General features: G+C 35.6%; 1 protein-coding gene across 1 annotated transcript; it reads right to left on the bottom strand.

Moving 5' to 3' along the window:
* Positions 1-10,254: 10,254 nt before the first annotated feature.
* Positions 10,255-12,434, bottom strand: LOC124374684 (dnaJ homolog subfamily C member 10-like; the record flags this gene model as incomplete). The annotated part of the gene is made up of 3 exons (XM_046832858.1): positions 10,255-10,350; positions 11,393-11,604; positions 12,221-12,434. Coding segments are annotated over 3 exons (522 nt in total), but the record flags the coding sequence as incomplete, so codon positions are not given.
* Positions 12,435-12,684: the final 250 nt, after the last annotated feature.

Below are 12,684 nucleotides of genomic sequence, written 5' to 3'. Positions count from 1 at the left end.
TCTAGGTGTAATAGAAGGAATTGCCTATGTATTCTATAGATTAAAAAAATTATTTATTAAATCTTGGTAATGTAGAAGGCAACTCTTTAAAACCAAGGTGTCATAGTTTTGATAAAATTAATATTTTGAGTTTAGATAATTGTTATTGTGAAATATTGATGTTTTACTATTAATTTGAATTTGAAGTTAGACTCTTTTCCAGTGCGTTATTTAAAATCTATACTTATACCTTGCAGTGTAAGTCTGTATATTGTTAATTGGTTAGGCATTGTTATTCTACTAATTAGTTTTATATGATGTATATGGTTTTATTATCAATAACAAATCAATTGATGATGAGGGGGATTGATAGGATTGGGGGTTTTATTAATAGGCTATCAATCATTGATTGGTTATCAGAAAATTTATTTTATTGATAGATAATCTTTTGGATTATTTTGAAGAAAAAAAATAGTATTAATTCAGTCATAAAATTCAGCTCGTATATTTTAATACGAAATTCGTAAAATTTTGTAGAGTTTCCTAAATTTAAATGTTAGATTATTATAGATCATTATAACTAATCAACAATGAGTTACTTCTACAGTAACGTATTGAAGGAAATAAACCCATTGAATTTCAAGAGGCTTTTGATGCAGAATTCAACAATAGTCATGGTCTCATCAAGACTGCATAGACGGATACATCGCGGGAACATTCTGTGCTGAACAGAACAGGAATGTCACCATCCGCTATGGGATTTGACCAATCGGGTAATGCAGCAAGCAGGCCATTCATTTGAGCTAGTGTCTTGCATTAATACCTACGATGGAGAGAGAGAGCCGATCTACTCATGCCATTCTTCGACAGCATTCAAGGCATAGGAGAAATGAGCAATTGGAACGAAACAACAAACCATTACAAGTATTGAACTTAAAGTTAATATGGTGTTAGTGCACTACAGTTTTCCAAAATCAGATGAAAAATGACACAAAAACGCCACAACACTTAAAGAAATTCAGTCTTGCTCTAACAGAAAGGGATTTGGAGATAGCTAACCAGATCACTATTATTTTGAACAATTAGCTAGCAATCTCAGACAATATAAAGGAGGAGAGACCAACTCGAACAATTCTCTGACATGAGTAAAGAGGGTCAGTGATTATAAAACACTGAGCAGAACCACCAATAACGATAGAAGTAATTAGAGTATTAAGAGAAGAAGGTGACCCGGAAGAAACAATGGAAGCCTTAGTCAGAGGACTTTACGGGAGTAAATTGGCAGGACAAACAAGGATTAAGTTTCCAAACGTATTTTTAGAAGAAGCAGTCAGTGGACTACCGCAATAGCAATAAATAACTTAGAAAAAAGGCCAAATCCAATTTGAAGAAAAACCAAGGAAAGTTTTTGGAATCAATTTAACAAGTATATGCTACAATTGTGGAAAGATAGGACACGTAGCAAACAGACTGTAGATGTAGAAGCTCTACTGACTGGCAGATGAAGGTAATGTGGATATTGCCGTAGAAAAGTGCAACAGAGAATCAGAATGTAAATCAAAGGCAAACTCCACACGTCCTCACTGCTAGCTTCTGCAAGAAGCAAGGTCCATAACAGGTTATTAATTGCTGGGCCAGAACAAAGAACTCGGGTAACGAAAGAGGTCAACCTTCAGGAAGCGGTTGGTTTATAGTTCAAGAAACGCTCTCTACACGTTCAAGAAGAAACGCTCTATAGTTCATGAAAACGTAGTGTTACTGTTTTCTTGTTTCACTTACGGATGGCAAATGTCCGGAAAAATCCTGTTTCCTTCACAATCCTTCCAGCGTCAAAAAATAACCTTCAAACAAAGAAAACGCTCTACCGTTAAACTACAGCGGGGAACCAGATAACCGATCCCCAGAAGCGCCGCTGGCAAACCCCGTGAGGAAAGTAAATCTGAACCTACACAAGGATGAAGGTTTGTTGGAACAGGCGAAAGAAAACACCATAAAATTGCATACAATCACTGAGCAGGAAAACATACTATGAACTAACTGAGCTCATGGAACCATTGGGTGTGTTAATGGGGCCCACGAGTAATAATTGATACTGGGGCCACAGAATGCTCGATGATTAGAGAAAACGGGTCACCCAAGGACCTGTATCTCACCGACTGATGTTCGTGTACATGGCATCAACAGGAGCCATAATGCACACCTACGGTCAAGTAAAACAGACTATAAAGCTAGGAGACCACAGAAATGATGTGGTACGTTCATAGTTAGCTAGACTTGCCTGACGATTAAACTTCGCAGTTATAGGGTATTGATGTGCTTAGGTGGAAAAGAGCTGTCATTGATTTAGGAACGATATGTCTTAAGTATTGAAAGGTTGTGACGCAGATCAACCTATAAACGAACGAGACAAAGAAACTACGAAATGATTGTGTGAGTGAGACTTGGTATACCGGCCACCAAGCGAACTCAAAACCTTCCAAGTAGAACACGGGGATTCGCTCAATCAACGCGCAAGTGAAGCCTAACGAAAAACGAAAACTTGTTCTGAAAATCTTCCAGCATACTGGCAGAACTAACCTCAACATTACCTGCCCGTTCAGAAATGTTAGTACAACTAAAATTGGTGGGAAAAATGTGAAACAACGGAAAAGCAAGAAATTTGAGAACAAAGTTGTTAATTTAACAGAACCAGCCAGCTCGTAAAAAATTCATGGAATTTATGTAGCCAGAAGTTCTATAACTAAAGTAAGAAAATGGGAACTTGTTGGGACGAAAGTAGTTAATACAAGCCGCATGAATATTTAGTAATTGTACAAGAACACTTTGATCTGTAAATTAGAAGGAAACCTCATTTAAAACCAAAGAAAAGAATTCGACAGAACCAAAAAAGGGTCAACACAGTATTCTAAAAAAAAGCGAACGAATTCAGAAGAATAAGTAGAAGAAAAGATAGAGCATTTGAGACCAGAAGAAAAAGCAAAGATTAGAAAACGTACTTACATCCGATTTGGAAAATTTGTTTTAGCCTTGGAGGAATTGAAAATTTAGGATGTTACAGCAAAAGTATAAGCCACAAAATTAACACAGGGAGACCACGCCATCCCATTAACAAAAGGCCATACCAGAGTGCCTCATGTCACAGAAACAAGTGAATAAACAAGATCTGATAGAGGAATACAACTAGATAATGGAAATCATTAATACCCGAGGCGTGTAATATTCACACCAATGGTCCAGCACCAGTGGTCATCAGTGCCAAAGAAACCTGGTCCTCCCGATTGGTGTTGTAACCTCACAGGAATGTGCATCGAACTACAGAGATCTGAGAACCATCAATGCACACTCGTACCAGAAGGTTTATAATCCTTTAACCATATTATCCACAGAAACACTTGACATGCTTGGTGGAAAGTTAAATTCTTTACTGCACTAGATATGAATTCGGGATTCTTCCAAATTTAAAATGCATCCTGACAGCCAAGAGAAAACAGCTTCTCAGTACCTCTTCAGTACTTCCCAACAGGTACATTATGAATGATACCAGAATGCCCATGGGTCGTCAATAAAACTATCCCCCTGCAGTTTTCCAGAGGTTGATTGATACCCACTTTAATCAGGACTGAAAGGAAAGTCTTGTCTTACCGATACATCGGATGACATCTTAGTCTTACAGCCCGAGACAATAGAACAGCAATTGCACAAGATTTTGAGTGACGTTGCTAGAGAGGTTTAAGGAGGTAATACTTAAGTGTGGCTGCTAAAGAAACTGCCAAATTGCACAAACCCGGAAATTTAATTTCTTTGTATAGGACAATATAATCTACGAAATCAAAGGAGTAAAGCCTTGTCCCGAAAAAAAGAATTTGAATGCTGTGGATTAATTAAAGGAGTTCCCCCTCAGCCAAAGAATGAGAAAAGAAAATCAGAGGGATTCATTGGATTATGCAGTTATCTACACGAAGCATGTTCCAATAACTTTGCGGACATAGCCAAACCATTAAACTAAATTGTATCAAAAAGAATGAAAAATTTAATTGGACACCAGATTGTGGAGTTCAGCTTTCAAAAAACTAAAAGAAAAACTAACTGCACTCTTGAACCCCTTGTTGATCTACCCAGATTTTTCAAAATCTTTTTCATTCTTAGCACAGATGCCAGCAACGTAGCGATTGGTGCACGTGCTAGGACAAGAAATAAACGGTGTTTTGTAGAACATCCTATAGACCATATGCATCAATGACAGTGTGAAATTCCGCAGAACAGAACTACAGTGGTTAACCGAGAGAGAGTTATTATGCTGTAGTTTTTTGGCTAGTTTAAGCCTACTCCAGACTGTTATCTTTATGGACAGATCACTTTTTCTTCTCTTAACACGGATCACAGTGCAATCAACATGGCTACTTATCAATTAAAAAGATCCTTCAAAAAAGTAGATTAACAAGATGGGCTTTGAAATTAGGCTGAGTAATGACTACAAAGTTTTACCACAAACCCGGTGCTGAAAACAACAAAAATAGCAGATTGTTCTAAGTAGAGTAGTAATACAAAACATGAGTGTGAAAAAGTTACCAGTTTATTGAAGTATATAGACGCGATTAAAAGCAGCAATCAAAAGAAAAGATAAAGAATGTCAAAAACTGAAAATTGCATGAACATTTCAAAACAACCGTCCCCAAGGAAGTTAAGTGTTACTTCAAGAAAGAAGATCGAAAAAGTTACATTGTGAATACCCGAAGAGGAATTGAAGAGAGAAAGTAATAACGGACTACATTCATGGATTTTTGGGCCAACGTAGTGGATCATGGAGGAATAAAGAAGACCATATTAAAAGAATTCAAGATAAATTTCTACTGGCCGAAAAATGAGAGCAGATGTAACCAGCATATCGTACGATCATGTGACTCATTGGCAACAGATACGAACAGGACCTATGGAAAATTCAAAAAGCAACCATTAGGGAAGTTTCAAGAAGTGAGTGTGAATTTGGTTATAGATTAGCATGCGACATAGTAGGATCCCCATTACCGTTAACTAGATCAAATAACAAGTACAATATTAACTGTTATCGACCATTTCACAAGATTCGGAATATTTATATGCATTACCAGATCTAAACAGCCTGAAACCATAGCACGAGGCTATTTGTTCAGAAAGTTATAAACGTCAATCGAGAGTACCAAAAGAATTAATTACAGACCAAGGGAAAAATTTCACAATCAGAACTGATTTCAGAGTGTTTGCAAAACTCACCTGAAAATAAATAAAAATTACAGACGACTGCTTTACCACCCGTATGAGCTAACGGTACGGACAAGAGAGAGTTACACCGAACCATTCCCTAAATGACCTGAGCCAACTTTGTCAACAAAAACCAGTCAGACTGGGACGAACTGTTAGCCCCCATGATCAACGATGGCATTAACAACAGCCAAGAACACGAGTGTACAGGGTACACACCTATTTCGGAAAATGGAGTGTACGGAAAGAAGATGGAAACACCCTTAGACGCACGTATCTCACAATAACTGAGGACAACAGATGTCTCCTCAGATTACGAGGAAGATTTACGAAACCAGATTTAAAAAGAGATTCAAGAAATATCGAAACACATGCCAGGGAAAAGGCAAGGAAAGCTCCAATAGAAGCATTACCGACAAGACGTCGAAAGAAAGTGAGGAGTATTATGTTGGGTTCAGTTAAGTTGTACCTGCATGTACCATCATAAAAAAGGGTTTAGAGTTAAAAAACTCTCACAGTTTTATGGAGAAATGTCCATACAATATAGTAGAAATCGTATCTGAGTTAAATTGTAGTTTTTAAGGATAAGAGGGAAAAAACGTTCAAGTGCCACGTGCATAGAATTCAAGCCAGTAGTTGAACTGAAAAACAAAGAAGAAGGAAAGCGGAAAAACAGCGTAGAAGAATTCCATGGGAATATGAAAATGAAGAAGCTGAACATACTAGGGGAATTCCTAGGTAAGGAGAGCAAGAAGAGGAAATAGCCTCGAAGAAGCAAGTGATGCAGAAGAGGAGGTTGAAGATCCAACAAGTACAAAGCCAAAGCAGCAGAGCAAGCTGGAACGAGTGGATTACAACCTGCCCAAGAAAGAAGCAATGAAAGACCAGTCAGGGAATAAGAGGAAGCCACATTTCCAGACTGGAAGACTATGACGTTGAGTTGGTAATGAAAGCATACAAGTTTGTACTATAATAATGTAGAAGTAAAGTGTTATATCATGTGAGAAGTAAGAAATAGGCCGAAAGTTGTTGTGTATTCTCGAAATTTCATCTTGTAGGATTTACATAATCAGTTGCGAATGAAGTGAAAATTGATCAGTTTGTCAGAAGTGAAAATGTGAAACGAATGTTGTTGAATGCGTTTGAATGTTGTTGTGAGAGATAACAAAAAAAAGGGATCTCTGAAAGACTTAAAATTGTCTGAGTACATCCACACCAAGCACATGAGATTACTGAGAGTACTAATACAGAAGGCCAGAAAAGAAAAAAAGTTGCAAGAAGTGAAAGGACATAATCGAGTTATTTTAAGAAGATCAATTGTGTTATATTATAATAAGGAGAAGTTAGTTAAACAACATTGAATATGCATAAACATATATGTATAGCGTTAGATTTTAGATGTCAAGTATAACCTTTGTTACAGGGACTAATGATTATTACGATGTGTCTAAGCATGCTGGAAATGAGCCAAGGAGTTGTGTTTAGGAAGCTAGAAGACTCAATGTGATATCAGGAGATGAATGGAGTATCGTTTTAGACTTTGATCTATGTAGAAATCCTTGATGAAACTGATACCATTAAAAGAAAGATGTGTAGTATTAGAAAACAGTTTAACAAATATCTGTGTGAACGTCTGGGGATGAAGACTTCGCGTTTGAATATATAAGAGTGAAGGAAGGAAGTCGAACAATATGAGATTGATATAACTGACTTATTAAAACTTTTGCCACCTCGTAGGACATTATAGGAAATTAGCGTGGACTTATAAATGAAGGAGGTTATGCATTTAAAGTGGTTATTTGGTCAGTACCGAATAGTGAAGATTTAGAACATGTATATAACAAGGTAGACGAAACTAAAAGTTAATTAGTTGGTACAGTTGTTAGTTCGGAGTCATACACAAATAACTTTGATGAAAGATATTAATTGCAGAATGGTAAGTAACACTAAAGCTATTCATGAGATAATGATTAAGTTATCTACAGCCAACGACAGGTTAATAACATCATTAAACAAAATTCAATGAACAGAATATAATGAATGAATCAGTCCTTAGGCAAAACAGTATGGCAATTACAACAAGGTTACAGACATTTTAGGTCAAACTGTTGATGAAGCTTAGCTACGAGTAGTAGAGTTTAGGGCAGCATTAGGAACTTATATATTCTGGTAAGTTAAGCAGTAAATTACTAAATCCACCTGATTTTACCAATAGTTTGGAATAAAATTGAAAAGAGTATACCATCTCTTTTGAACACTTTCATTGTTCAATGTAAATGATGAAGATATATTTTTGTATTTATGATCTTTGTTACAGCACAGGGCATTAGCTTTAAATCCTGCTAGCATAAGATTGGATTGGTACAGTTAACATTAAGCTCATTTGATAAGACAATTTGAAACCTTATAAAATCGAAGTGATTACCACTTTATCAACCTTGGTAATAAGACAATTGGTTAGTTTGGGAAAATTGAACTCGATTACTTGTTGATTTCATTAAAAGATAGGCAGTTTCGATGTAACCTCTCGCCTAGGATGAATATGTTCAATGTAAGGCAACCAGTTATGTTAAAACTTTGTCCAAATTCACATAATTGTTCTACTCCATACCGTCGATGGTTGCATCTATTCATCTGTTTATGGGATTAAGTTCTGTTAACATCAAAAGTGTAACAGTGTTCTAACTGCCGAAAAAGTAAAACTCACCGTTTTGGTTAGAAAATGGACAATGACTGGATTTATAGTGTTGCAGAACCTTACAATGTAATATTAAATTGTTTTAGAAATATTTGAAGATGATACATCTGTAAATTAAAACAGAAACATTTGTAATCGATTATTTAGAAGTTGTTGTTAACACACGTCAGGTTTCATAAAACAAAATATACAAGGTGTGATATTTTTTGGAAAAAGTGGTAAGTTGTTTTCAAGAATATGAGGGAATATAGTTTATAAAAGAAATATTACGCACCTTCATATACCGAAAATAAACATAATTGCAGCCCAATGAAAACCGCTCTTTTTTTATTAAACAATAACATAACTTTTGAAACGCTAAAAGATATAAAAAAAGAATCTAATTGATGATCATATAGAAACAGGAGCTAAATTCATTATTGCAAGGATCTAATATAAACCGACCTGTAGTCATTGATGTAAATAAGAATTATAATTTTATATGTCATGTATTGTAGTTGTTAAGTTTAAATTGTGTATTGCTCGTAGTTTTTATATGTCATAGGTGAATAAGGACGCCTTTGCACGGACCTGTCGACAGCATAAGGACAAACTCAGAGCACAAGCGGCCCAGACCAGAGCCAACTGACGGTGAGGGTGGAGGAAGGAACTCCAGTAGCAGAGTTCATCCACGAAGCCTCCTTTGTTCGGATGACCCCCCCCTCATAGATTATGTAGTGAAAAACTGTTGAACATTTTTAAAAAATTCTTTAATAGTGACAAAATCAATAAAGACTCTGACCGGCTTGTGACTCTGAAAAAAAAAAAAAAGAAAATATTGTATATTAGATATAATTCTAAATTTAAATAGTATTCATGAGTATGTAAAACATTCGATTAGAAATATGTATTAATAATTTGGGGAACCACTTCAAAGAAAAAAAAATACATTTTAAAGTTACAAACTAAGTCATTAACATACGAAATGTTATAGATTCAAGAAGTGCCATCACTTTAATCCTATGACACATCTTTTTCCAGAGGAGAGGGTGAATGTAAAACGGACCAGAGGCCCGAACCCAATTTATTAATAATAATTCAAGAAATCTATGCTTTATTTGGTTATATACAAAAATTTCGTTCATTTAGTAAAAATTAAATAAAGACATAATAATTGTAAAGTGTTACGCCACTTGTCGAGGAGGTCAGCTCTGCAGTAAGACTGCTGACTATGCAGAAGTCGCGAGCACATGCGTGGCGCTGGGATGCTAGTCTAGTTCAAGGCTCAGACTCGTAGACATGTAAACTCTCTGTTGCCCTATTGTTTAAAAAACTTTTCTAAATTCTTTCAAATAATGTAATTCAATACTTTATATCATTCAGAAGTGCTCCCCCCTTTTTAACCAATGTAAATTTGTGTGATTTCTATAAATTAATCATTTAATTAAACAGTGTTTTAAAAATTCAATCGTTGGTTTGCATCAACTTGATTTCTTTTCTCGGAATCATCCGGTGGTGGGCCAGCGGATACCAATTAATCCCCATATCGGTAGCGTTACACTTCTCATAACCTGTTATGAGATGCTTCAGTAATTCTGCTTCGTTGATTTCATTTAGTGACTCCTGAACAACTTCCATTTCACTGCTTGTTTTGTTCAAAAAGTTCAAACAATTTTGGAACAAAATTTTGCAGGGCCACACATTTCACACCCAAAACATTCGAAAAGATGTCATGGCATGATACGCCAACATCATCAGCGACTTCTCTGATCATAATACGAGCCGTAATGTTCAAATAACCCTTTCTTCCATTTATTTCAAGTTTTATATTGGTTGTTGACTGTGCTGGGGCTTCCTGGATACATTCATCTATCGTCAAATGGGCTTCATGGGCATCTTTGAAACATTTACACACCTCATAAACTCATATTTTACTCTTAGCAGGCTCACCATAGGCTTTACTTAACATTTTCAATAACTTTGTTACAATGTATTTCATTTTCCATACATTAAACTTATACAACAAATTCTTTGATATATTGTTTTTTAAACAACAAAAATTAAAGTCATAAAACATGTCTTTCATTTGCAGCTACTACTGAAAAAGTAAACGATGAATAAAAAATGGAAATGTTATTATTACTTTTTGAATACCTCCTCTCCTATAAATACCAAGTGAATTAAATAAAATTTATTTAAAAAGTAATAAATTCTACACTTACCAGAGCGCCCAGCAAGCCTGGTGAGCTGCTCGTCTACCAGGACAGTCGGGCAGAGAGTCACTGTTACACAGCACCCAGAAACCAATCATGGAGGGGTGGGGGGTGAGCTGTCAGGCTGTGTCAACTCCTCTGTGGTGGCTACATGTTCCGAACGTCCTTCACCAGCTCGGGCTCAAGCACACAACTGGGAGGAGGAGACTCCTCAGCGTGTGGGCGGCCGTTGTAGCGTTCCTTCTGTAAACACCACACACTTCATGAAACTGGTGGGCTTGGACCAAAATAAAGCGTATTGTTTTATAAGAAATTCTATAATGCTTGGTTACAATACCTTTAATGCCAACAAGTCACGCTACTTGACACTATCTATATGTTTCTGTATGAGACTCTGGCACTGTAAAGGTTAAACTTTTTTTGTTAGAAGCATTTTAGTAATTTTGTCTTGCTCATTGCACATTGGCTGGGTTATATATACATAACCATCTTACCTCGCATAGGAATATAATTAAATTTTCCACTCATAGCTTAGAATTTTATAATAAAAAACATACTGCGCAGAAAGAAGTATTGGAATAAACTGCCTTCTGATCTGAGAATTATTGATGACTACAAAAAATTCAAAACAAGTAGAAAAGAATATTTAATATGTAAAACATTGTATAACTTTAAAGAATTATAATGGAGATGTATCAGTTTTTAATAGAAGAGGACTATAAGTTTAATTAGGAACACCATTCAATGTATATCACTGTGTCAATAAAAGTAATTTTAATAAGTTATCCTAAGAGATAATCACATTGTGTTTCAACAGATACACATGTCCTATGATTACTATCGGATCAAAATATAGAGTAGAAATACTCAAGTTTAAACTTAGTTTATTATTTAAAAAAGTTCTTATTAAATTACTCTCTTAACTTTTATTCTTATCCGGGGGATTCAAAACGTTCAGCACTGATCTCGTTATAGTGCTCTTAAAGTCATTATCTTGGGTGTGTAAAATTTTTAACCACTATTTCAAATGTTTAATTTTTAACACAGATTTAATTGAGCGGGTTCTATTAATATACCACATCCGGTACCTACTAGTTTTAACTCGCAAATCCTAAATTGCTGAGGCGACACCGTCCTGGAGCAGAGCACCAAGGAGAGATAGGAATGAATGTTCTGCTGATGACAGAGGTTCCAGTCCTCCTCATAGTTGACAGCTCTGAACATTTGAACATTTATCATCCACGACAGTTGTCATCATCACAAAGAGAAATAGATTGAATCTTACCGAGGGATAGAGCACCAAGGAGGGGTAGGAACGAATGTTCTGCTGACGACAGAGGTTCCAGTCTTCCTCACAGTTGACAGCTCCAAACATAACCACGTCTTCTAGATCTGCAGCTAGCCGTCGCCATGCAGGAGCTAGATCATGGCAATGGGAGCACAGTGGGGAGTAGAAGTTGATAAACCACTGCTTGGGTGATTTCTCCACCATAGTCTCTGTAATTTATGTCAAAGTTACAGGATATATATGAAAATGTCACAATGAAATGGTTACAGTTACAATATAGTCGAGATGCATATTATATAGTTGCAATATTTTTGTTAAAAAAAATAACGTATTAATCTTGAAATGTTACGTGAATTAGTAAATTTAAAGTAAAAAAAAGTGCATAAATAAAATATTAGTATTTGATTTGACTGAATCTATAGTAAAGTTGTTGTATAACTCAGCTGCTATTTGACATGGAGTGACATATGTGTCCTCAGTTTTTAATATATCTATGAACATAAGCTATATCTAGTCATTAATAAAACATTGGTCCATTAGCATAACATAATTATAAAATATTATTTCTCATTAGTTTTTATATTAGGTTAGTATATGTTTTATAACAAATATTTAGAAGAAAAGTAAACTTTAAATTTGTTAGACGTATTATTTCATATTTACTAGAGATGTATATAAAGATGTATTCATTTTTTGGCAAATATTTTTTTACTTTTTCATTTTAGTTAATCAGTACTGATTATTTTCAGTGGAATGACAATACTAATGTTATTCTGTTGTGCAAATATCTTATGAACAATTTGGTTTTTAAGATACCTTACTCACCAAAGTCTGCAGAGTTTAAGGTTATGACGTTGGGGTCATCGTCGTATATGCCGAAATGGTCCCTGTAGTAGGTGTAGCTATGGTACTGTGATTGGCTCCAGGAAGAGGAGGTCGTCTCGCCATGCAGATCATAATGTTTCCGCTGCTGGGGATCCTTCAATACCTCATAAGCTCTGGTCACTTTTACAAATTTATCGTGAGCCTCAGAGTCACCCTGTACAACAGTTTCTTATAGTACATGTGTAGAGATGTAATAAATGTTTAGGGACATTTCTGAGACCGATCTGCCACCATCACTGCAACCTAATCTTGACTAATCGTAACAGCATATCACACTTAGACATGGTACAGTCAAAATATAATGGTCTTCAAAAACATGACCTCAAGTTACTTCTACATGTGAATAATTGCATTTGGGGGGAATATTAAAAAACTAAATTTTAATTGTCCCACATAATATATGT

Source organism: Homalodisca vitripennis, unplaced genomic scaffold (assembly GCF_021130785.1).
Source record: "Homalodisca vitripennis isolate AUS2020 unplaced genomic scaffold, UT_GWSS_2.1 ScUCBcl_9608;HRSCAF=18148, whole genome shotgun sequence".
Lineage (NCBI taxonomy): Eukaryota > Metazoa > Arthropoda > Insecta > Hemiptera > Cicadellidae > Homalodisca > Homalodisca vitripennis.
The sequence above is the reverse complement of the archived record's forward strand: the minus strand, read 5'-3'. Positions and strand labels throughout refer to the sequence as shown.